The sequence below is a fragment of the Abramis brama genome (assembly GCF_963993115.1).
Source record: "Abramis brama genome assembly, chromosome: 7".
Lineage (NCBI taxonomy): Eukaryota > Metazoa > Chordata > Actinopteri > Cypriniformes > Leuciscidae > Abramis > Abramis brama.
Window position 1 is genome coordinate 3,251,758 of NC_139969.1, and position 26,733 is coordinate 3,278,490.

The 26,733-nt window shown below is 35.9% G+C and overlaps 1 protein-coding gene and 1 long non-coding RNA gene across 2 annotated transcripts in view; one reads left to right on the plus strand and one right to left on the minus strand.

Annotated features, from left to right (window-relative positions):
* The first annotated feature begins 783 nt into the window (after positions 1 to 783).
* Positions 784 to 19,620, plus strand: LOC311086063. The gene is made up of 4 exons (XR_014607003.1): positions 784 to 2,093; positions 3,163 to 3,268; positions 15,363 to 15,562; positions 18,978 to 19,620. It is a non-coding gene; the product is annotated as an uncharacterized lncRNA (long non-coding RNA).
* A 1,742-nt stretch (positions 19,621 to 21,362) lies between these two features.
* The window catches only part of ap1m1 (adaptor related protein complex 1 subunit mu 1), a 40,267-nt gene continuing 34,896 nt past the window's right edge, over positions 21,363 to 26,733 (minus strand). The window contains exons 11-12 of the mRNA XM_084118741.1: positions 24,133 to 24,208; positions 21,363 to 22,646 (exon numbers count right to left, since the gene is read on the minus strand). Coding sequence (XP_083974867.1) covers positions 22,624 to 22,646; positions 24,133 to 24,208 — 99 coding nt within the window. The 3' untranslated portion in view covers positions 21,363 to 22,623. The remainder of the gene's footprint in view (positions 22,647 to 24,132; positions 24,209 to 26,733) is intronic.

Below are 26,733 nucleotides of genomic sequence, written 5' to 3' on the forward strand. Positions count from 1 at the left end.
AATGAAGTTTCATTTGTTAACATCAATGCATTATGAGCAATTTAACTTGTATTAATCATGTTAGTTCATATAAATACAGTTGTTTTTGTTCATGTTATTTCACAGTGCATTAACTAATGTCAACAAATACAACTGTTGATTTAAAAAATGTGTATTAAATGTTGCTGCAATTAGTTGTAACAACTGAAAATTTGTTGAGATAAATTAAATATCTAACCTAACTAAACTAAACTAAACTAAAGTTAACTAAACTTAATATTTTAAGTCAAGCACGAATACGTACTTTTTTAAGTCGAAACAACACATTATTTCTTATTCTAATGTTGAACTTTATTTAAATAATTTTTGCAGTGTAGTAATATTAGTACATTTTAACTAAGATTAATAAATGCTGTAGAAGTGTCATATTAATTAATTAATGTAGTCAACTAATGTTAACAAATGAAACTTTATTGTAAAGTGTTACCAATTTTTTACAGTGCAGTGAATTAGTTTTAAAGGAACTGATAAAGTAGGTAATATTAAAACGTTATTTTTGTAATTAATTTATAAATTATTTTTTATTTATACATAAATTTACTTATAAATAAATGTAAAAAAAGTTTTTATTTATTTAGAAATACACTTATAATTTATAAATTAAATTATTTCCCACTGGTTGACACATACTGTATCTTCCAGTAAGGTTTGCTTTGACAAAATTAACTAATTTATATATATATATATAAAAAAAAAAGTTTTAAATGGATGGAGAGGTCATGGTTTGCTAAAAGAAATTCCCAGAGACCTGACAGCAAAAATAAAATAAACAAGCAGGGAGAAAACAAGGAGTGTTTGATTTGTCTGAAGAAAAGTGTTCAGAATATAGTGTACAAGTCAAGTCATCTTTATTATAGCGCTTTATACGATACTGACTGATTCAAAGCAGCTTTACAGTGATAAACAGAAACATGAATGCATTTCGGCTGTTGTTCAGTTGTAAAGATCATCCATTATTAAATTAGTTAATTTCATCTATAAAGCAGCTCTGCACAAAATTATGTCATTGTCATCCAGCTCAGTACCAGTCACATGTCGCACGGGTATATTTGTGGCAATAGCCAACAATACATTGTATGGGTCAAAATTATCGATTTTTCTTTTATGCCAAAAATCATTAGGATATTAAGTAAAGATCATGTTCCACGAAGATATTTTGTAAATTTCCTACCGTAAATATATAAAACATTTATTTTTGTGAGTGAATGCTGCACAATCGTGAACATAAAGGCACAACTTTAAAGGAGATTTTCTCAATGTTTCGATTTTTTTGTACCCTCAGATTTTCAATAGTTGTATCTCAGCCAAATATTGTCATATCATACTGTAACAAACCATACATCAATGGACAGCTTATTTATTCAGCGTTCAGATGATGTATACATCTCAGTTTCCAAAAATTGACCCATGTTTTGTGGTCCAGGGTCACATATTGTTGAAAATTTGTCCGCTTCTCTAAAGCAACTAAACTTGAATAAAATGTAAAGTGTGATATTTGAGGGTCAAACTGTGACAGTATGAGCTGAAATAATCTTCCTGCTGCACGACCCCGACTGTGCCTGATATTTTTGGAGTGGGAAACACAGGTAAATAAAACTAATAGAGGCTCAGTATAGCTAAACGCTCTGACCACGAAGGTCAGCGAGAGAAGAGAGTGTGGTTTGGCTGTAAAAGACTCACATCTGGGAAATCTCTCTCTCTCTCTCTCTCTCTCTCTCTCTCTCTCTCTCTCTCTCTCTCTGACTTTCATTCATTTTATTTCAGTTCAGTAAGATATGACAAACTACATTTGTATTGCCTAAAGCTTAGCTGCATACAATCAGATGTTTTTGAATGTTCTCTCTCTGTGTGTGTGTGTGTGTGTGTGTGTGTGTGTGTGTGTGTGTGTGTGTGTGAGAGAGAGAGAGATGTGCGTCTCCTCAGGCCTTTGACACCTCAGACAGAAGCTCCGGGGGTCTTTACACTCAGATAATCATCAGTATCATCTGAGACTCGAGCAGAGCCAGCGGGGGTCCGTGAGGGAAGATAACATCAGATCTACAGGATCAAAGCAGGTGAAACACAGCCTGAGGGGATGATAATCACACACACACACACACACAAACACACACAAAACCTGCCATCCTAATGAGGAGGTGAAGGTGTTGATATAAAGTCAGGTATCTTTTTATTATATTCTTTTGATAATAAAATGTTATCTTATTTTACTTAAAATTGTAAATATAAATAAATAATATAACATTTTATTTAATAACATTTTATTTTGTTTATCCATCTTTAACATATGTGACTCTGGACCACAAAACCAGTCACATGTAGCAATTTTTTGAAATTGAGATTTATACATAATCTGAAAGTTGAATAAATAAGCTTTCTAATGATGAATGGTTTGTTAGGATAGGACAATATTTGGCTGATACAACTATTGAAAATCTGGAATCTGAGGGTGCAAAAAAATTGAAACATTGAGAAAATCTCCTTTAAAGTTGTGCATTTATGTTCACAATTGTGCTGCATTCACTCACAAAAATATTTTTTTATATATTTACGATAGGAAATTTACAAAATATCTTCATGGAACATGATCTTTACTTAATATCCTAATGATTTTTGGCATAAAAGAAAAATCTATCATTTTGACCCATACAATGTATTGTTGGCTATTGCCACAAATATACCTGTGAGACTTGTGACTGGTTTTGTGATCCAGGGTCACACACATATATATATATATATCAAATATGATCAAATCATATATATATGATTTAAAAGTAAAGTGGTGTGCCTGAAGCACTTTATACCTGTGGTAAAATCATCATTTTGTGTGTTCAGCAACATTCATTACCAGTGACAATCAATCAATCAATGACATTTATTTATATAGCACATTTAAAAACAACACACGTTGGCCAAAGTGCTTTACATACAGCCAAGCACATATAATCTAAGATTATAAAACAAAGTATAACAATTTTAATTACAATCAAATGCAAGAGAGAAGAGATGAGTCTTTAAATATGTTTTAAATGCATCAGGGTGGCACAAGATCTAACATGAGCCAGCAACAAAGCAACGTGATATGACTATCTCTCTCTGTATATCTCTTTTCCAATATCATTTCAGACAAACCTTAATCTCAACACCTCACCCTACTGGATACCACGTTTACCCTGTTTACTGACCTGAAACATCACCTCATCTACTCTCTCGGCTCCTGTCCACCTTCAGTGTGAGCTATTCTGTTACTTGGTCACGAATCTGCCCCTGAGTTCACCTGAGGGCAGGTGTTGAAGGCTTGATCCGCTATCCCTTTTCCACTAGAGTGGTTCTGGATCCTGAGTCTGTTCTCGGCCAGGCGAACTGGAGCCAGACTTGAGGAACGAACGGTTGTTCACCTGACTATAACCAGTCTAAAATCAAACACTGCATCCCAGTGTGTGTGCATAAACTCCTGGGGCCGGTTTCACAAAGCTATTTTAGACCGGTCTATAGTGTTAGACAAGTCTAAAGTTTGCTCATGGACTAGTCTAATGCAAGTTAGACTGTTTCACAAAAATAAAGACTGACTTAATTTAGACCAAAAAAATTAGACACCTAACCCAGGCTAACTTAGGTCTAAGACTCTGTGTTACCTTGGCAACCAGCAATAACAATCAGTTACATTACAAACAGCCGAAAGAAAAGGGAAAATGGCTCATAATTTAATCATTTCTTCTTGTTACTACATTCCCCACTTAATTTCCCAAGTAAAATGTCCTTGTAACTGTTATACTCCTCCAACAAACACATATTTTCCGCTGGGGTAAACTGCACTGAGCGGTTGAATGCGCTTACTCGATCCGCCATGTTTTTTTGTTTTGAAAAGTGTCTTATTTTACCCAGAATGCATTGCAGTGTAGTCCTACTTAAGATAGTCAGAGTCTTAAGTGCTTTGTGCAACGGTCTGATTTAGATGTCTATCTGAAGTCTGACTATCTACTATATCTAAGCCATAGTCAAAGTCTGTCTTTGTGAAACCGGCCCCTGGTACTCTCATCTGTGCTTTTTGCAGATATACTGAAACTGATACCATTCACTCGCTCTGTCGTTAAATGTAGTGCAACGTTATTACATGGCACAATGAGATGGCCCAACGCTATCTCACGACCAATTCGTACGAGTGAATAAAATGTGACTGATTCGTACGAATTTGTACGATTTGTCTAAACCCCAGTGACGGGTAGGTTTAGGGGCGGGGTCAGGGGTTGGTCATTCATACGAATTGGGCAACTCGTAAAATACATACGATTTAGCAAAAATCTTACAAATCCGTACGAGTGAGGTCGTATGAATTCGTACGAATTGTCGTGAGATCGGGTTGGATGGCCATAGAAAGCGACAGCATTTCTCCACCCCCCCTCTCTGACCGTGAATGGAACGGTCCGAGAATGAAAACAGGCCTATGAAAGCCTATGAAATTATTGTCAGACAAAATTATTTTGATACTATATTGATACTTTATACAAAACAATAAACCAAAAAAAGTTTGAATATCAGTTTCGTTATTAAGTATCATATTTGACACATCAGGCTTTTATGGGTTATTTAGTGAGAATATGGAGTGAAAAAATTTAGAGGCCTAATCTAAGCAAAAATATGCAATTTGGTGCAGATGCTGATATTTATATGGCCAGTTTATTTATATGGCTTAGTTTTATGATCAAAGCTCTGTAGTTTTAAAACATAATGCAATGAAATACAATGATGATTGAGAGATGAACAAACAAACCTTCCTCAAAAGCCTGATGAATCTCATGATTTTCCATAAAATTACGTATGCTATTGCTTCAGTCCAGCAAGTTTTCATCTTTAAATATCACTGTAGCTCAAACAGTAGAGCGTTGGCGCTTGCAACGCCAAGGTCATGGGTTCGATTCTCAGGGAAAGCCAGAACTGATAAGAATGTAAATGTGAACCTTGAAATGCAATGTAAGTCGCTTTGGATAAAAGCGTCTGCCAAATGCATAAATGTAGATTTCAGATGTTTCACAGCTGAAGGTAGATGTTTTTGCGATTATTTACTTGCTATAAAAGTCTAAACTCAATCAGATGACAGAAGGCATGTAGTAGATTGTGTGCGACAGGTTTTTCAGCAGTTTTGATCATGCATATCTCACTTATCAAATAAGATATAATAGGCTTTATAGGGTTAAAGCTGTAATTCAGCAGGTGAAGTGTTTCTGCTCTTCTCTCAGTCTTTATTACTCCATCTGTTTCCTCTACAATTCCTCTTCCATCTTCTCACCGCAAAACTGCCGAGTTCACTGCCGGAGTGATTTGTGTTCTCCCACTATAATTGGAGCGCGGCCTCGCTTTCCAATACATGTGCCACCGATCCGGGTAAAAATACCCCTGGGACACGGACACCTCGGATGGGCTGGTCTGTGGGCGCATGACCCCTCACTCCCGACATCAGAACAGCCGGAGAGAATCCAGTCATCTCGGCATAATTGCGAGTAATTATAGCAGAGCGGGGTTTGGGTAAAGCCGAGGGGTTTGAGATATTCCTCTGGTTGGAGAAAATTCAAGGGTGAAGTGAAAATAGCAAAAATCCAAACCACATCAGGAGAATCGCCTTAAATAGACCCCCACAAAAAAGAGGGTTTATAATGAGCCCCCTTCATCCGCACATCTATAAATGTGTCTTTTATGAGGGTTAGGGTACTTCAAGAATACGCTGTGTTTATGTTGGTTAGTGTTTCAGCAGTCGGAGAGTCTTCTTTTGAAGTGCATTCCTTCTTTTCTGAGTCTCATCTTCTTCCTTACAGGCTCGTATGGGACACGAGTGAGACGGCCCCTGATGAGGGACACTAGTAGTGTGTTCACACTTGGCATGTTTGGTTGGATTAAAACGAACCCTGGTGCGATTGCTCTGTTAGTGCGCTTCAGTGTGAACACCATCTGGTGACACCAAACAAGCTGAAGAGACGAGTCTCGATCCGCTTCCTAACTAACTCTGGTGCGGCTCGACTGATATATGAACGCAACACAGACCAAAGACATGTAAACGAACCAAAAACAGGAAGATGAGACCCTAAAAAGGACAGAATGCTCAAGCACACCTGTTTTCCTCATCATAGTCGAGATGTTGCTCATCACAGTTCAGTTCAGGCATCAGAACCGCGTCTCCTCACAGCAGATCTTGGTGTGTGTGACGGAGGGATTCCTGACGCTGTTTTGACTCCTTTACACATTCATAAGCTCTTCACGAGTTCTCAGCTGGTCAGAATACCATCATATGTAGCGACACACACACACAACCAGCGCATTTATCCCAGAACACAGCATTGTTTTAGATGTTCGGTACGTTCCGTCACATAAAATACATAATAAAAGCCGACCAATCAAGTTGTGAATGTATCCCTATGCCTTTAGGTTCAGTATCTTTAGGTTCGGTGTTAAAATGCCAATGTGAACGATAAGTGGACCAGGACTAAATGTTTATTTATTTGTTCCGGACCAAACGAAACAAGTGAACCGACACCCATAGTTTTGGACCAATTTCTGAAGAATTTATAAAAACAGTTCATACAGATACATCTGTGAATCTCCAAAAAGGGCATCTTGTGTTTCATGGAGGAAATAAAATAATGCAGGGTTGGAATTGACACACAATTGGTTGGTTTGGTCTAAGAGCTCTTAGTGAAGAATATTCCAAATCGCTCATGAAGAAAACAAAGCGGAAAAATGTAGTTGAGCTCTACTGTGGACATTACAGGCAAAATTAAGTCATGTGGAACAATAAAAACACTAAATGGCAAAAGTAGAGTGCTAACACAATTCATTTAAAAATGTACACCAAAGAAATCATTCTAATATGCTTCTTATATTTTCTGCTTCATATTTCTTTCAGGATTCTTTGATGAATAGAAAGTTCAAAAGAACAGCATTTATTTGAAATAGAAATTTACTGTCACTTTTGATCAATTGAATACGTCCAAATGCGGCAATTTTTTTTTACTGCCCTGACTATATTGTCATTTGTTGTGCATTGAGTGCTAAAAACCAGCAGCACTTTTACCTCGCTATTGAAAAATGTAATTAAACTAATAGTTGCTTGCCATAAAATTGGCATTTTAAGTGATTAAAATGTTTCCACAACATTGCATTAAAACATACAGTCAAACCAAAAATTATTCAGACACCAGATATTATTTTTGATATTTTTTTACTAGTGTGTGCAGGACACTATAGTTCATATATATAAGTGAGGAGAGCAAAATAAAGTAAACTGTGACATATTATACCCAAACATTCTTCATACAGTGACTACCAGTAACATTTATAAATATTTGGGACCAAAAATGATTCGGACACTTTGACCTGAGCATGTTTTGCTGAAGTGTTTTTTCTTTAATTGCTAATGCTCTTTTTACACACAGACTGAACAAAATGAAGCATTGCTTGGTGATTGGTTGAGCTAAACTGGTATTATCTAATTGTGTAGTTAAATTTAACAGCTGACAGATATTCAACATAATTCATGTGTGAGACAGTCTAACAGAAGGATGGACAAAAAAGTTCTGCTCATATTTTATTACCATTTTCTAAACTATAGCGAATAAACTGTGATAATGTGAGAAATGTTGAAGGTGTCTGAATACATTTTGGTTTGACTATAGATAATGACTTCATTTCCTGGCATAAGTCCCGAACAATCCCTCCACACCTCGTCAGGATGTATTCACAGTAGTGGGAAGTTCGGATCATTTTACTGACTCGGATCTTTGAATCTCGTTCATCAAAATGAACGAATCTTTTTTCGAGTCATTTGGTTCATTTCAGCAGAATGTATTTAAAATGGTACATGTTAGCCAAATTCCCCAAACACATCAAATGTTGATCGTATTTAAGAAAAAAAATTGCAATGCAAGGAAAAGGCCAAATTATGAGAAACAAAAACTATTAATTAATTTATCTTGGTCTTCAGGCTATGTGTTAGTTTACCTCACCTCCCGATCTGAGCCGTTCGTTCATCCCGTGATCCTCATAAACTGAGCTATGCTGTCGGTACCGGACACAGAACTGATTAGTTCATGTTTTGAGTCTATTGACTTCAGGTTCGAGTCATTCGTTCATCACGTGATCCTCATAAACTGAGCTATGCTGTCGGTACCGGACACAGAACTGATTAGTTCATGTTTTGAGTCTATTGACTTCAGGTTCGAGTCATTCGTTCATCACGTGATCCTCATAAACTGAGCTATGCTGTCGGTACCGGACACAGAACTGATTAGTTCATGTTTTGAGTCTATTGACTTCAGGTTCGAGTCATTCGTTCATCCTGTGATCCTCATAAACTGAGCTATGCTGTCGGTACCGGACACAGAACTGATTAGTTCATGTTTTGAGTATATTGACTTCAGGTTCGAGTCATTCGTTCATCACGTGACAGCCCCATATAGGCTGAGCTATGCAGTCGGTACCGGATACAGAACTGATTAGTTCATCTTTTGAGTCTTCGGGTTCGAGTCATTCGTTCATCACGTGACATCCTCATAAACTGAGCTATGCAGTCGGTACCGGATACAGAACTGATTAGTTCATCTTTTGAGTCTTCGGGTTCGAGTTGTTCGTTCATCACGTGACAAAAGAACGAAAGACTCAGAAGAATCAGACCCGAAGACTCGAGAGATGAACTAATCATTTCTCTTTCTGGTACCGACAGCATAGCCTCTATGGGACTGACGGGAAGAACGAAAGACTCGGACCCGAACCCGAAGACTCGAGAGATGAACTAATCATGTCTGTTTCCAGTACAGAACCCATAGGATGTTGCGCATCCGTGGTCAACACAAAATGAACGAATCCCCTCTCTGAGACAACTCAGTAGTCCAGAGTCATATTAAAGATTCGTTCAAAATGAACGAATCACTCTCTGAGACAACTCAGTAGTCCCGAGTCATATTAAAGATTTGTTCAAAATGATCGAATCGTTCATGACCGACCCATCACTAATTCACAGGACAGTGGAGCGGTCCCCGATGTCAAACACACGTTCCTGCTCTCTCCGCACAAACAAACGGGTCTATTTCGAGGACTGGTAAACTCTGTGCGTCTCCACACGGCCTGTTTGCAATCTCCAAGCCACAGTGGCTTTTTACATGATCACTAATTCACAAACGCGGTCGGGTCAGGAATTCCTCTGCTGCCTTGCTGTTTTGCTGTTGCCATGCACATGTGCTAAAATATCACTGAGGTTCGTGAACGAGTCGGCTAGAAAATAAATAAATATGAAGCCTAGAGAAAATCTGCAGAAGGAAGCTATGCAGGACGCCTTCCAAGGACACTCGCCCTTCCCAAACACAGGAGGAAAACCCCGAGTGTTTTCAGGAGCAGCGTGTTTAAAGCTTGAACCATCACAGTGAATCATGTGACCGCTGAAATTATCACAGGTTTTATTAGGAATATTTTTGTAAGGAAATCACCATCATTACTTCCTCCTGGAGGAACATAACCAGAAATACATAGAAACTAAAACTGAAATACAAAATAAATTGAACCTAAATAGTCATATAACAAAACACTAGGGATGCACCGATATGAAAATGTTGTCCGATACCGATAACCGATAATTCTTTATATTTGAGAGCCGATAACCGATATATTGGCTAATAAATCTAAATCCAAATTTTTATATCATTTTTGAGAGCCTGATTACAAAAACAAAAGTCTCACCATTAAAAGCCATGTCCTTAGCACACAATTATAATGTTCTCATTATAATATTATGTTGCCGATATGACAGCACATGTTGCACTTCACTGTAGTTTCCTTTTTTAAGTGATTCCAATCATATTTCAAGCAATTCAAAAGCATCATTGAACAGTGCACATCTGAAGTCTCAGCTGAAGGAAATAATCCTTTATTTATCAGCTTTAATATATCAGCCAAATTTTCTTATCGGTAATAACGATAACATTAAAAATGAACATATATCGGCCGATATCGATATGGTGGCCGCAGGGGCGGATCTAGAAAAATATTTATGGGGTGGCGAGAGGGGGGCAGGAATTTTTGAGGGGTGGCAAAATATGGCAGACGTATATATACTGAATTTAATCACAGTTAAATTGGCCATAACTTTTAATTTGTTGCTGCCAATAGGGATAGGTATCATTCATTATTACTACTCTTACCAATACTCCTTATCGATCCAGTACTTTAACGGTATTCTTGTCGGTTCTTTTTGTTATATCAAAAAAAAGGAAAAAAAAAAAAAAGTAGAACACAATTAATATTGTTTTATATTTTGAAATGTAAAATAAATATCTATAGCAAAAGAAAAAGCAATGCTTTAACAAAACAAATAAAACATACGTTATGCAGAAGGGTGCAGGCTTTTGTGTTTTATATTCAGAAGACATAGGACACCAAAAAACAAAGTACAAACACATGGTCAAACAAAAAAAAAAGTATACAATTAAACAAATATACAAATTATACAGTATATCCAGTGCTTTAATTTCAGTAATGTCTACTGAAATTACTGTTCAGGAGTAATATGGGCTAAAAAGACATCTAATAAAGTCAGATTTAAAATAACACTGCATAGTTTATCATAGATAGATTAAAGCTTATATCATTCAAGAGCTGCGACTGATTTTTTCTTTGCCTTTTGTTATTTGATTCACATTAATGGAGCAATCGTCAGCAGGTTTATTAGACTGCTGCCTCTTTATCCAAATGCAGATCTAATCATTATTACGCATCATATTTTCTCCCAACTATTAACGCCCATACTTAATCCTATTGTATTTGTTATTTCCCCAGTTGTAACCTAGTTTCATTGCTGTGATATCTGAGAGGAATTGGATTTAATAGGACTGCTTAGCTAATCAAATGATCGATCTCCTAACTGGCACTGTATTGTGTGTTGTAACGTAACGTTGGCGTAACGGCGACCATCAGTAAACGTTATGGATACAAACAATATTTTATATTTTTTATTAAGCTGTTCTTCTCTTTACTAAAATAAAAATTAGGCTAATCAAAGGGAAGAGTGCTCTTACAAATCACGAGGGAGCGATTTGACCGCTGATTTTGGCTAACGTAATAGACTCGCTGTTTTTGCTGATGCTGAATCGTCTTTAGCATACAATACATCAGAGGTGGATGAAGTACACAACTTCCTTACTTGAGTAAAAGTATAGATACTACTGGTCAAATATTACTCCGTTACAAGTAAAAGTTGGAAAGACCTAGTTTTACTTAAGTAAAAGTACAGAAGTACTCGTTTTTAAAAATACTTAAGTATCAAAAGTAAAAAGTAAATGTCAATGCATTGTTTTATTATTGTTGCATTGTTGTATGTAATACTTAAAGGACAATTCCAGTGAAAAATGAACCTAGGGGTAATTAACACATGGTTACCGAGTCGATTGTTCCGAATGTAAAGAGTTTTATCTCTAAAAACAGATTAGCTCATAACACTAGTATATGGGGCACAGAGTAAGTAAAAGTAAATCGCTAGTTAATGCCACTAACAAGGCTCAAAATAGCCTCACACTAACACGGTAGCATAATGAGGGTCCTTACATACAAACCGAAGCATTGAGAACTTTGTAAGTGTACAGACAGTTTAATAAGAAGAGACTTTATAAAGACAGTACATTACGCATTTACAGACAGCAGGCATCTTGGAAAACAGTCTCGACTAATCGAGTCACGAACACCACGCTACGTTAGATTTCACAAACGTAATTCCTATCGACCAGCTCACTTAGCACGACGTTCGTGACTCGATTAGCTCCAAAAAAGTGACAAAAGTCGCATTTAGAAAACCAAACCCAACGTTGAAAATGAAAATCAGGTTTATGTCAGAATCCAATGTCAGATTGACGTTGATCTCCAACGTTGGACAGACGTTGCATTGTGGTTGAAAATGAAAATCGGGTTGACGTCAGAAACCAACATCAGTCAGGTTCTGACGTCAACCCGACTTTTATTTTCAATCAATATCCAACGTCAATCTGACGTCGGGTTCTGATGTCAATCAGATGCAGGGTTCTGACGTCAACCCGACTTTCATTTCCAACCAAAATGCAACCCCTGCAACCAAAATCATGCCCTGACTGATGTTACTTTCTACTCAAGGACCTTGACAGAATTGTAGTGGAGTAAAAAGTACGATATTTGTCTTTCAAATGTAGTGAAGTTAAAGTAAAAAGTTTCCAGAAAAAATAATACTCAAGTAAAGTACAGATACTCAAAAAGTGTACTTAAGTACAGTACTCAAGTAAATGTACTTTGTTACTGTCCACCTCTGCAATACATTCATTACAAATGTAACTTTAAGTTAAACGTGTATTTAAACTACACCTGGGGAAACTCACTTCACCTTCAGAGGCTCTGGGGCAGCTCAGTCTCTCCAGTCGGGTTGCAAGACACTGCGTACCCAGCCTGCCCAGGCTGCCCTGCTGCCACTGGTGAAATTTCATTTGATGGGTGAAACCATTCTAAATCGGCGATTTCTGTTTGAGAGGAGTTTGTTGCGGGTCTCCTTGGCCTTCAACGTGTAGCTATGAACATAAAATATACTTCAAAAATACTTTCTGATTTATAAATGGGGTGGCAACAGGGGTGGCAAGACTGTATCCCAGGGGTGGCAGCTGCCACCCTTTGCCACCCCGTAGATCCGCCACTGGGTGGCCGATATATCGTGCATCCCTTAAAAACACAGGAGCATTTCTCCTCTTCTCTGGCTTGCGTCCTAATAGTTGTCTAAACCTGGCATTGACATTACAGTATATTACGAATATTGTTGGCTCTTTGATGAATTGTTAACGAATTGACGAAGTGTCTGCTAAATGCATAAATGTAATCAGAGTTGCATCACATTGCATTATGCATTGCCTTTTCTACGATGCTTTAAGTAGCCATTTGCCCAACGAAAGATGCCTTAGATTGATCTGAAACAGTCCTTGCGTCGTGTTTTATGATGCATAAATGTCAGCATTGATGTTAGAGCAGGTTTGCAACACGTCAGCTTTACTGTCTATAAACACATGAGAGGTTGATCTGATTTGATCCAGGCTGTAACGGGAGTGCCGTGAGCCGCCGGAAGTGGCCCGTATCCTGACCTGAGGCTACAGGTCTACTCACGCTCTCCGTCTCGGTCCCGTCTGCTGATGTCTCAGGTCACGTATAGCGTCTCATCTCTCCGCTGGCTCTCCTGTGGATTTCAGATGTAGTTCCTGGTTTCTGTACTTACATTCATGTTGACAGAGTATGACTGAGTTTATTACATAACTACCGCTATGGAGCTGTAAGATTTTCCACAACACCGAACATGTCGGTGCACGAGAACTTTGCATACAGTAACTTAGACAACACTTTATTTTCTCCATATACTGTACTTGCAACATGAAATGCAAACTTAAAACTAAATGTTTTGGCAAGTAAAACTGTAATTGCAACATAATATAAATGGCTATATGTAGGAAACAAACTTTTTGTTTTGTTTTCCAGTTTAAATATCAAAATGTATTTACTTGAGAAGCAAAAGTGTATAAGAAAAGTTTAGTTTTTCTCACCTAATTGTTTTCTTTTAAAAATATGTTCTTTCTTGTCTTAAGCATAAACCTCAGAAACCTTTAATTTATGCTTTTAAAAATATTTTTATTTAAATATTTACAGCATTTTTAATTCAATTTAGTACAAGTACACCATAATACCACAATATTATATATTTTTTATATTTTATGTAATGAGAAGTGTAAGCAAAACTGCATATGATATTAAGACATATTTTCAGATGATATTTCTTGTGTATTTTTCTTACCCAGACGAAACTTGCTTTCTTTAAAAAAATGTTTTTCTTGTTTTAAGCATAAACCTCAGATACTTAATAATATATGCTTATATTTACACATTTTATTTAAATCGGCATTATTTAAATCACATTTAGTAGAAGAAATACACCTTGATGTATGAATACAAAAGTATATTTTTGACATTTTTCATACGAGAAGTGTATATTATATTGAGACAATATATATTTTCATATAATATATTGTGTATTATTCTTATCCGAGTGAAACTTTTGTTTTGTTTTAAAAATATATTTTCTTTTGTTTTAAGCATAAACCTCACAATATACAGTGCAATGCATAAGTTAATACACCCATGCTAAAGTTGACTAAAAAGAGGAATAAAAAATCATATTTTGGAAATTGAACTTAATGCCTTAATTTAAAAAATTAGGAAAAATCCAACCTTTTAGGACACCAATTTTCTTTGTGAATGAATAATGTATCATAAATAAATAAATGTTCTTCCTTAAAATACATGGTGCATAAGTGAGTACACCCCTATGTTAAATTCCCATAGAGGCAGGCAGATTTTTATTTTTAAGTATTTAAAAAAAAAAAAATTTTAGGATACTATGCATCCTGATAAAGTTCCCTTGGCCTTTGGAATTAAAATAGCCCCACATCATCACATAGCATTCACCATACCTAGAGATTGGCATGGGGTACTTTCCATAAGATCATCTCTCAATGCAAATCAAACTAGCTTTTAGGCTAACTGAAATAAAACCATGCCAATCTCTAGGTATGGTGAAGGCTATGTGATGATGTGGGGCTATTTTAATTCCAAAGGCCAAGGGAACTTTATCAGGATGCATAGTATCCTAAAAATTAATAAATAAAAAATACTTAAAAATAAAAATCTGCCTGCCTCTATGGGAATTTAACATAGGGGTGTACTCACTTATGCACCATGTATTTTAAGGAAGAACATTTATTTATTTACGATACATTATTCATTCACAAAGAAAATTGGTGTCCTTAAAGGCTGGATTTTTCCTAATTTTTTAAATTAAGGCATTAAGTTCAATTTCCAAAATATGATTTTTTATTCCTCTTTTTAGTCAACTTTAGCATGGGTGTATTAACTTATGCATTGCACTGTATATATATATATATATATATATATATATATATATATATATATATATATATATATATATATATACACACACACACGTGTATAATAAAATTTTGTACAACAAATAGACCTATACCATGATATATAAATAGGCTACTTTCTGAAATATATTTTTTGAAAAGTGTCTTTATTCCAACCTTTTTATTTTTGAGGGAAATATAATCTGGACAATCTATGCTGTAACATAATGAGTGTTATTTTCACCACAAAAGAAACAAATTAAATATTTAGGCCAGGTGAATCTGAACAGATGAGTGGCAGAAAATTATATTTGGACTGTGTGCATTCGCGCTACAATATTTTTTTTAATTTGGCCTATTTTAATTTTCCAGAACTGGATGTCGTGCGGAGAGGTGAGCTACCGCCGGAAGTCATGACGCAAGATGTGATGTTATCTTAAGATTGATCTGGTGCATAACCTGCTGTATCAGCCGTCCTCCCCCAGTCTTACCTCAGAGACCTGGATCTGCTTTAGATGACTTTATCACCACAGCAACTGTGTTTCCAAACACACACACACATGCTGGAGGAGGTAAATATGGCAACACTGGGCCAAACGTCTACCTTACTGTGCACTTTCACACACTCACAGTAAACCTGATATTTGTCATCATAAACTTGCGAAATGCTGTTTGACCTGTCAAATGATAGAACTGATAAAATGAGTGGAAAAAGCCACGGATACTTTGTACTTACAAAACTTGAATCAAGTGCCACCTGGACTAAATATTTGCACTTTACTAGTCTATCACTATTAAACACTCATAAAAATATGAATATGTCATAGAAGAACCATTTTTGGTTCCCCAAGAAGCTTTCAGTCAACAGTCAACAATGAACCATTTTTTCTTTGTGTGTAAAGAAATCTAAAGAACCATTTTCCTCTATAAAGAACCTGTTGTGAAATGGAAAGATTTCATGGATGTTAAAAAATCATGCCAATAAAGAGCCTTTATTTGTAAGTAAGAGTGAATATCTACACACACCAGGCCTAAAACCACACCAAAACACGTTGAAATTACCTCAGATAAATCTACAATGCAAGAATACTTTTAGCTTTTAGGCCTAATGAAACACGAGTAGAACAAATTGGTCATTAAAACCATTTTTAACGTCATGCGTTAAGCATTTAACAAACAATCACTCTAAAAAATGCTGGGTTGTTTCAATCCATGTTTGGGTCAAATATGGACAAACCCAACCGTTGGGTTAAAACATTAATTAAAAAATGTAATGTAAACCAATGGTTGGGTTTGTCCATATTTGACCCAAACATGGGTTGAAACAACCCAGCATTTTTTAGAGTAAATAAAAAAAAAAAGGGGTTTTTTTTGTTTGTGAAAATGTCTCATTAATGAATATGATTCAGTGAGTCACGTCATATTATCCAAAGTGTTCAACTGTTTATGATTCAGTATCAAGACAATCGAAGGGAAAACTCACTCATTTTAAAATCAGTTAAACTAAACACTTAAAAAATAAATGCTGGGATGTTTCAACTCATGTTTGGGTCAAATATGGACAAACAAACCCAAACCCAACCCATTTAATTGGGGTTGTCCATATTTGACTCAAACATGAGTTGAAACCAGCATTTGTTTTATGTGAATCTGATCGTTATTGGATTTTTATAGACCTTATGCCAGAGACGCGCGCGCGCAGCCATCTTTACAATTTTGTCTTTGAACTTCCGTTATTTAGCATAGCATTAGCATAGCATTTCAATGGGATTTACTTATTTTAGAGTTTCAGGAAAGTTATCATGAGCATTGTAATGTTTTAAGCGCATATCATAACATATGTCAGTAGACCGAGAAGATTCTAAAACGAGCGGTTCATTCATTCATCGATAAGATCTTAGAAAACCAGAAGACACAACAATCGAGGCGCGGGAAAAGGGGCGGGGCTACAGAAACTCTATAAGGTTCTGTGTTTTGATAGTTGTGGGCGGTTTGCTGTTCATCTCATTGATCCCCAATAAAATGTAGGTAGGATAATAGGTAAAAACTAGGTGTGGAGATCAGGTGGTGCTGAAACTGATGTTGGCAAATAAATCAATGCTTAATTGTGCATTAAACTCCCTGCAGTTATAGTGCAGGAACAGGTTCATGTTACTCTCTAAAGGTTTGTCACGTCAGCATTACCACCTGCAACACAGTCATTTACGGCTCTTAGTTTCAGGCCACTAATTAAAGCATATTCCAGAGAGTTTTGGCCAAAATCCTCGCACGTCATCGTAAATTATAGGGTATAGTTCACCTGCTTGATTGTAGGCGATCTGGCATTTTTCACATAGGCTAGTTTTGCGTAATAACATTAAAGGATGGTTTCCTTCCGGTCCATTGACTCATCATTAACTGCTTATCTTTTCAATGTCATCTAAAAGAAGCGCCTCCGCGAGAGCACAACCTGTGTTTGACGTCACGCGCGCGAGCACACGGTCCTTCCCCGCGCGCGATCGGGTGACAGACAGGGCTTCCCTCCCGGGTTGCTTGGCAATTCCGTGTTGAATCAAAACACGGGGGTTCCGTGCGTGCGACGCTCCTGGCGTGTGACCCGGTGAAACGCCACGCTGTCTGACATTGCGAAACAACGCTAATCTCTTCCAATTTCATAATAGTGTGAAATTACAGTCAGTAAAACTCATTCACGGGATGCTTTATTATCATAGTTAAACCCGTTGACATGTAAGCATACACTGCCCTGATTTCATTCCATGCACGGCGGAAATGAAATTACACAGCAAAAAAAGTTGTGCAATAGATGCACCTGCAATAGTTATGAAACCCAAGTGCCATAACTATCGTGAATTTAATAATAAGCGGCCCCAAAAGTATGAGAACCACTAGTGCGTTTTTAATTTAATGCAATTATATGCAAGAAAAGTTGAATTTAGTGTTTCTCCTTTGCTTTAATGACCTGATGATCATGTTATTTGACCGATTTCATCTTGAGTTTCAATGCATGAAGAGAATCCATAACACTTTACAATAAGGTTTCATTTGTTAACATTATTTAATGTATTAACTAACATAATACACTAACAAGTGAGCAATACATTTGTTACTGTATTTGTTAATCTTAAAATTAGATAATAAAAAATACAGCTGTTCATTGTTTGTTCACAGTGCATTAACTAATGTTAAGAAATACAACTTTTGATTTTAATAATGCATTAGCAAATGTTGAAATTAATATTAACAAAGATTAATAAATACTGTAGAAGTGCAGTTTATTATGTGAACAATGAAACCATATTGTAAAAATGGAGTAAAATCTGAAATATTTGTGTTTTATATTTACCACTATTTACCATGTTTAATTCAAAAAGTGGTCTCAGACTTTTGGACCCCATTTGATTTAGTATGATTAAATATTATTATATTAATTATATTTTTATGAGTGAATATATATTATATTAAATATTAGATAGATTTAAGGCATATTGCAAATTTTTTTTCAAGGCATATTAATTACACTGTAAAAATGAATGTAAAAAATGTAGCAAATGTTGAAACGAATATTAACAAAGATTAATAAATGCTGTAGAAGTGCAGTTTATTATGTGAACAATGAAACCATATTGTAAAGTGTTACCAGTCACATAAAAATGGAGTAAAATCTGAAATATTTGTGTTTTATATTTTACCATGTTTAATTCAAAAAGTGGTCTCAGACTTTTGGACCTCACTTGATAAATTTAGTATGGATATTAAAGGCATATTACACTAAAAAAAAATTTTTTTTTCAAGGCATATTACACTAAAAATGATTTTTTTTTTCAAGGCATATTACACTGTAAAAATGATTTTTCACAGTTGTACAAAAGCAAAGATTATTGAAGCACTACTAGTAAATTTCATGTTTAATTCTGCTACATGGCATGTAATTATTTGTGAAATTTACAAGCAATGTCTGAGTGAAAATAGTTTTTTCCTCCCGTGTAGAGTCACACCGCGCTTCTTTCCCAGATCCCACTGTATGTGCCAAACATCACAAAGGGAAAAGGTGCCAGGAAAAGTTCCGGTCAGCGATTCAATCCGAGGACTGAACCTGTGGTTTTGCGTTCTGGAGATTTTCCGTGAGAACCTGCTCTGAGGAATGTGATCGGTATGAATGGAGGCTGTAGAAGTGTGTAAGTGCGCTTTACCTGTTTGTACGTACTTACACCTGTGGAATGAAGACAAAAGATTTTATCCTTTTCTACTCCCACACAAACCTGATGATCCAGAGGAAGAACACCAAACAGTAACCATAACAAATGCATAATACTATACATACCATTTTAACCCGTTTTCTTTTTTTTACCAACAGTAAACACATTCCTATATCAGGATAGTCACATTAGATAAGATATGCAACATTTTCCATTGAAGCTTATCTCTCTCAAGTTACATTTTATGCAAAATAAAATGTTTTTTGATCTAAAGTTTGGGGATGGCAAGGTATTTCAGTCTCTTCTGCTCACCAAGACTGCATTTATTTGATCAAAAATACAGTAAAAATAGTATTACAATTTAAAACAACTGTTTTCTATGTGAATATATGTTAAAATGTAATTTATTCCTGTGATTAAAGCTGATTACTCCAGTCTTCAGTGTCACATGATCCTTCAGAAATCATTCTAATATGATGATTTGATAATAAAAAAACATTTCTGATTATTATCAATGTTGAAAACAGTTTTGCTGCTTCATATTTTTCAGGATTCTGATGAATAAAAAGTTTAAGAGCAGCGTTTATTAGAAACCGAAATCTTTTTAACATTATAAATGTCTTTACTGTCACTTCTGATCAATTGAAAGCATCTTTGCTCAGAATAAAAGTATTAATTATATAACAAAAAAAACGACGGTGATCGGAAATTTGGCGTGCTGTGAAATAAACAGGATATCAATTTTAACAAGCAATTTTAAAAGCGTCATTCTCCACTTTTCCGGAATAACCGAAACTTGTTTTCGTGACACTAATATTCCGCCTCCACAATAAGGGAACGTTTTGCAGAACAATTAAACTAAGCCCTGTGCCAGGAGAAATTAATGTTAAAATGTGGGCGTAATGATGAAAATGCCAACCACCGTATATCTGATTATCCTTATATAATCTTTCAAAGCTTGTGCTGCTCCATCTTGTACAACACAGCCAATGCCGCCGAGAGTAATGGCATCATGGGAAAAAACACGGAACAATTAATAATTGAAATAAAAATAAGGCGGCTTATGCATTAGACAGGTGGAGTCATGTACATGGACCGAGAACTACAACAAAAGGAAAACGGCATCTAAATAAAAGGGCAAGTTTGGTCATAGACGGAGGCTTACCGTCCTCTGGCCACAGAGGGAAAAGATGCCTTTAACTGCTGGTCTAGGATCAGTTTCCCTATAGGCCTAACGGATCTGGCAAACGATGTGAGAACGTCAAAGGTTTCTATTTACAATGTGTTTTTGCAGCGTTGAGCACTGTAGCCAATCACAGACGTGTCTGTTGAGTTCTTGAACACAAGTGTGGGTGCGTTCACACTTGTAGTTCGGTTTGCTTGGTTCGTTTGGTCTGAACCAAAAAATAAAAAATAAAATTCGTCCTGGTTCACAGATTGGTATTTTAACACTGAACCTAAAGGCATAGGGATACGTTCACATTCACAACCTGATTTGTCGGCTTTTATTATGTATTTTATGTGACGGAACGTACCGAACATTTAAAACAATGCTGTGTTCTGGGCTAAATGCGCTCGTTGTGTGTGTGTGTCGCTACATATGATGGTATTCTGACCAGCTGAGAACTCGTGAAGAGCTTATGAATGTGTAAAGGAGTCAAAACAGCGTCAGGAATCCCTCCGTCACACAAACCAAGATCTGCTGTGAGGAGACGCGGTTCTGATGCCTGAACTGAACTGTGATGAGCAACATCTCGACTATGATGAGGAAAACAGGTGTGCTTGAGCATTCTGTCATCTTTAGGGTCTCATCTTCCTGTTTTTGGTTCGTTTACATGTCTTTGGTCTGTGTTGCGTTCATATATCAGTCGAGCCGCACCAGAGTTAGTTAGGAAGCGGATCGAGACTCGTCTCTTCAGCTTGTTTGGTGTCACCAGATGGTGTTCACACTGAAGCGCACTAACAGAGCAATCGCACCAGGGTTCGTTTTAATCCAACCAAACATGCCAAGTGTGAACACACCCTAAAAGACCGACTTGATTTATGTGGTTAATTATATAAACTGGTTAAATTTGACCTCTGTGACGATAATAAAACAAACTGTGGATCATATCTGTCTAAGTGGGCAGCTCTTGTCCAGAATAAATTGCGATGAAAGTATGAGACCGATCAGAAGTATTTTCTAAACAGGTACTTTATGAAGTTTGACGTGTACAGACAGGGGAATAATTTAAATGAGATACAAGAAGATTTTGAGAGGAATGCAATCGTCACATTTCAGCTTCACTGCATGCAGTACCACAGTAAACATGGTAACCTTCACATTCAATCCTTCAAAGGCAAATGAAATGATCTGGACAAATAATCAAATTAGCAATACAAAAGAAAACAACTATTCTTCTACTTTCAAAATGGCACGATGGTTGACCTTAGATTTGAGTCATGTTGAATAGTGTTAATCGAGTGTAATCCTGCGTTTTAGCAGAGTGAAGTAAACTCATATGAGGTACTGTGAACAGATCCAACAAATAATACTGAAGTTTGATGAGCACATGAATACTACACCCAAAAATAAACTAGAAAATAAAAAAATATGAATAGCAACAAAAGGAAAAAATACTGACAAAAGATTTATCTGAGGACGTCCCCAACTGGTTTAGCTCATGTAAAACGGTTCAATTTGGATTTACAGACTATAATATTTCTATTCAGTTGACCTTTTTGGACTTGAACACTTCTGTAATGTGCAATACACTAGACTGTGACCTTACAACGGATAAATAACCACAAACATAAAGCGTTTACAGTATGGAAAACTCGTCTCCGGAAATGTAACGCGTATGAACGCTTTCTCCTCGAGATGTGACGTGAAACCATTGGTTAAGGAGTGCGCTTTCATGAATGTGAAAGAACATGATTCCCATTCAACTGTCAACGGCCCATGACACGACAGAACTGAACACACACATCTGCAGTTTGTGAATTAAAGCACGAGGAAAGACCCTGAAATGATTTCAGCACAGGCAATTATGTAGAGGAAAACATGTGAATCTCACGAATCCTCTCAAAGACATCAGGCTCATATTTCAACACAAAATCAAAAGAATCAATGAGAATTTTGAAGGGGAATGTGATTAATTATCATGATCATAATGTAACAAAACAATATAGTAAAGATTCATATGATTCAAATGTTCTGGAGTGTTTCGTAAGATTCATTTTTTACTCTTTGTACTCGGGAAAATTTGGACAAAATCTGAGTAACACTGTATGAAAGATTCAATTCCAATTTATAAATCTAAGATCTAGCCAAAAGCATGGCCTGTATTTCTTTTAAATCAGACAAACGCCACTGCAGATGAGTGTGAGAAAGAGAGAGAGAGAGAGAGAGAGACACACATCCTTGACCCATGATGCTCTGGACCGATTCCTCACGTTTACTGAGTCCGCAGCTGATAGTCTGCAAAGAAAGGAGGAAATGAGCAAAGCTTAATTAAATGCCCAGAACGACAGGAAACAGGAAAAAATGAAAACACGGGGGGAAAGTTAATTGTGACAGCTGAACTTTCTCTCTCCACCCATCAAAACACAATCAAAAACTAAATCAATCCGTGAAATTGAGACTTAAGTTCACAAAATTAATGAATTATGATTATAAAACTTGCTTGATGCTGATTGGTCAATTCTGTGCTAGATCAAGTAAACAGCACATAGAGGAAGCCTAAATCTAGTTTACATGATTATAGTAAGTTATGCAACAATTTTGCAATATGAACACTGCATTTTGTCCTTAAATTTCATGTCATTAGAGTAGTTTCACAACCCTGAGAGCTTCAAGACTAAAAAGGTTTTAATAGTGTCTCTGGTTTAAAGGGATATTTCACATAAAAATATATATTTTTTGATGATATTTTGAAGAATGTTGGTAAACACACAGTTGACGGCACCCTTTGACTTCCATAGTAGGAAAAAAATAATAATATGGGGACCAGAAACTCTTTGATTGCCAACATTCTTCAAAATATATTTTTTTGTGTTCAGCAGAACAAAGAAAGTCATTCATTTTTGGGTGAACTATCACAGTTCAACTCATTCATGTGAATCAGTTACATTTTAATAAATCGATTCGATAATTAGTTTGACATCATGTGCCTTTTTTTAGTTTTTAAATGTCCAATATTTTTATTTTAAATGTCCAAAATAAATGCAAGCAAACATTTCGGTATATAAATGACAATTATTAAACCCATTCTTGTGTTCATTAAACACGCGTTGATTATTTTGACTAATTATTTTTAACAACTTTTTATTTTGGAATTCAATTTTTATTACTTACAATGACTGTTATTATGGTTCCCTTCAATCGGATTACATTTAATCATTTAGCAGATTATATTATATACAAATCACATCATATATTTACATTTAGTCATTTAGCAGACGCTTTTGTCCAAAGCGACTTACAAATTAGGACTAAAATTGTGAAATATATATTGCTAAATATATTTATATTTATTGCTAAATATATATATTTAAATATATAGGACTAAAATATATATTGCTTTACTATACCACTCAAAAATATAAAAATAATACCTTTGACTAATAAAATAAGTGAAACAAACAGAGGCTCAGCTCTTGGTTGTAACGTGTCGCACGTGTCAAACTTTAAAATGCAAATTTTGCACAAAAAAAGTCCAACACGATGTACTACAAACTATGAGCATTTCTAATTTTATCTGGGTTTCGCCATCTCTCCACGCGTCTGTCCTGAACATCCTCTTTTCGCAGAACAATTTCACCTCCGCATTCAACACTAATCACCCATCATTCTGTACCGCGTTGCTTAATTGTTGCTAAATACCTGCAATTCTGTGAAAAACAAAGACAAAAATAGAGAAAGAGAGAAGAGAGGATGAGAAAGAGGATGAGAGAGAGTCTCTTACCTCCGTTCTGGGTGATGTATCGAACCCACGGGAGGGCCTGATAGCCGCTCTTCTCGATGATCTTCAGGTAACGCACCTGTCGAAACACAGATCATCACTGTAACACCATTAAATGCAGTGTGTGTGAATTCATTCAGCCAAATGGAAATACAAACCCATTTGATGGATGCAAAACAATAGTGTCAAAGCCTTTGGTTCTGTGCAAATGATATGCAACAGTTACTGTAAGATGCTTTTACATTGCACACAACATCTTTACAGTGCAAAATTGTCTAAAAAGTTAAAAACCCATAATTTTTTTTTGATTTAGCATGTAATCAATGAGTAAGTTTTATTGAATTGTGTTTTTATTAATTATATTGTTTTGTCTTATTGTTATGTTTTTATTGTGCAGCACATTGGTCAACCTAGGTTGTGCTTAATGGTGCTATATAAATAAAATTGGCATTGACATTGACAAAGAAAGAACAAAAATATTGTATTTTAGTATGCAATATGATGATAAATCATGCACACTTTTTTTTCTTGGTAATTGCATTGGTTTTTATAATAGTCTGTCTTATGCACATATCAATTACTTGCACATATGCTAGGTTAATTGTTCATTGACAGTATGCAATATGATGCAATAAAAAAATGAGGTTGGGGAATATCTCGCAAAGGCACAAAAATCCCAGTCTTGTGTCATCTAAACATAATTTAGCATTAGCTTCGGGTCAGGCCATTTTAGTGTTTACTGTGACACCATAAAATGCACTGTGTGTGAATTCATTCAGCCAAATCTGCTAAAGGCCTTCAACATATTGATGGAAATACCAATACATTTGAGGGATGCAAAACAATAATGCTAAAGCCTTTGGTTCGGTGTAAATTATATGCGACATTTAAGTTGCTTTTCCATTGCACACAACATCTTTACAGTGCAAAGCTGGCTACAGGAGGCTTTAAAGAGAAAGAACGGACAAAAATATTGTATTTAAGTATGCAATATGATAAATCCTACACACTTTTTTTTCTAGTTGATTGCATTGGGTTTTTATAATTGCCTTTGTCTTATGCACATATCAATTACTTGCACATATGCAATTGACAATATGCAATATGATTCAACAAAAATTGAGGTTTGGGAATATCTCGCAAAGGCACAAAAATCCCAGTCTTGTGTCATGTAAACATAATTTAGCATTAGCTTCGGGTCAGGCCAGCGCGGGCATCACACGGGCAGCAGAGCCTGGGAAAGTGGCAGAGAGTAACGCCACGGGCGGAAGCGCATGAAGAAGTGAGATTGGGGAAACGGCACCTTTCAGTGCCGAGCGCTATTGAGTCACTCGTTGCATCCTTACGACGGGGCCTTGCATCACTGCTCACAACAGAAGCTTTTGCACAACCCGTACAAACATGCTGAAAGAGCACAATCACGTTTTGTAAGAGATGGCAGATACCCTGATACTCAGAATTAGAGATGAAGTGTGTTGTATTTTCCCATGTTAATTATGTTTAGCAAGTTTAATGTGCTGAGACAACTATTTTAAAGTCTTATGCTTGTTATGGCATTCTGGGTGGTTTCTTACGGTCTCAAGTAGCTCCTGACTTTAGTGTATTTTGCTTCTACAATTAACAATATATATATATATATATATATATATATATATATATATATATATATATATATATATATATATATATATAAATATATATAATAGCACACACGTTTCAGCAGCAACGATCACAGCAACACTCAACTGTGTTAACGAATCGGTTGAGTGAAAGATTCAACGACCCTTTCATAAACAACTCATTCTTGAATGAATCAGCCGTTTAAATAAAATAAAAAGAATCAATGAATGACTTGGTCATTAAGACGGACACTTGTCGCCTCGTACTGGCGGTTTAGTTTCATGTTTAGAACGAAGCATAATTTCCCCCCCAACATTTCTTATTTGTATTTTCCCAAAAAATGTAAAACAATTTCATAACATTATTTAATGTAATCTTTCAGTGTAGAATTTTTTATTTGATTAGTAGCCACTTTATAGAGTCTTAATATTCTAATTGAATTTGTTTTAATCAATTTTAAGAATTAAAAAATGAAAGATGAAGCATACATTTAATAAGATTGGGGGGGGTCCTTCATAAATGTAAATAAAAAAAGAAGCCCTCTGGGGAAATATCAAAAATATGCACATTAAAATATGTCAAAGCTGATAGAACACTGATGAGAATATTGAATAAATTATATTTACACCACAAAAATAAATAAATAAATAAATAAAATTCCAGACAAATCGGTCATTCACTTTTCTGAAGGACAAGCATATGTCGAGCCCTGATATATACAGTATATATATATATGAACTCTAAAATGAAGTCAGTGAGTAAGTTACTATCTGTTTGACAGAACAATGAAAAACGGGGGTGGACGGGGCGGTAGGAGTGTTTGGGGATTTTTTTTTTGGAAACCATCTTTATTTTTGCCAGAAATTCCATTTGATGTCGCTAGTCACCTTTAAACATCTCTCGAGATCAGGGTGGACGTTTACGACAAATGAAATTACAGTAGTCCTATCCAAGCGCGTCCTCCAGCAGCTCTGTGTGTGTGTG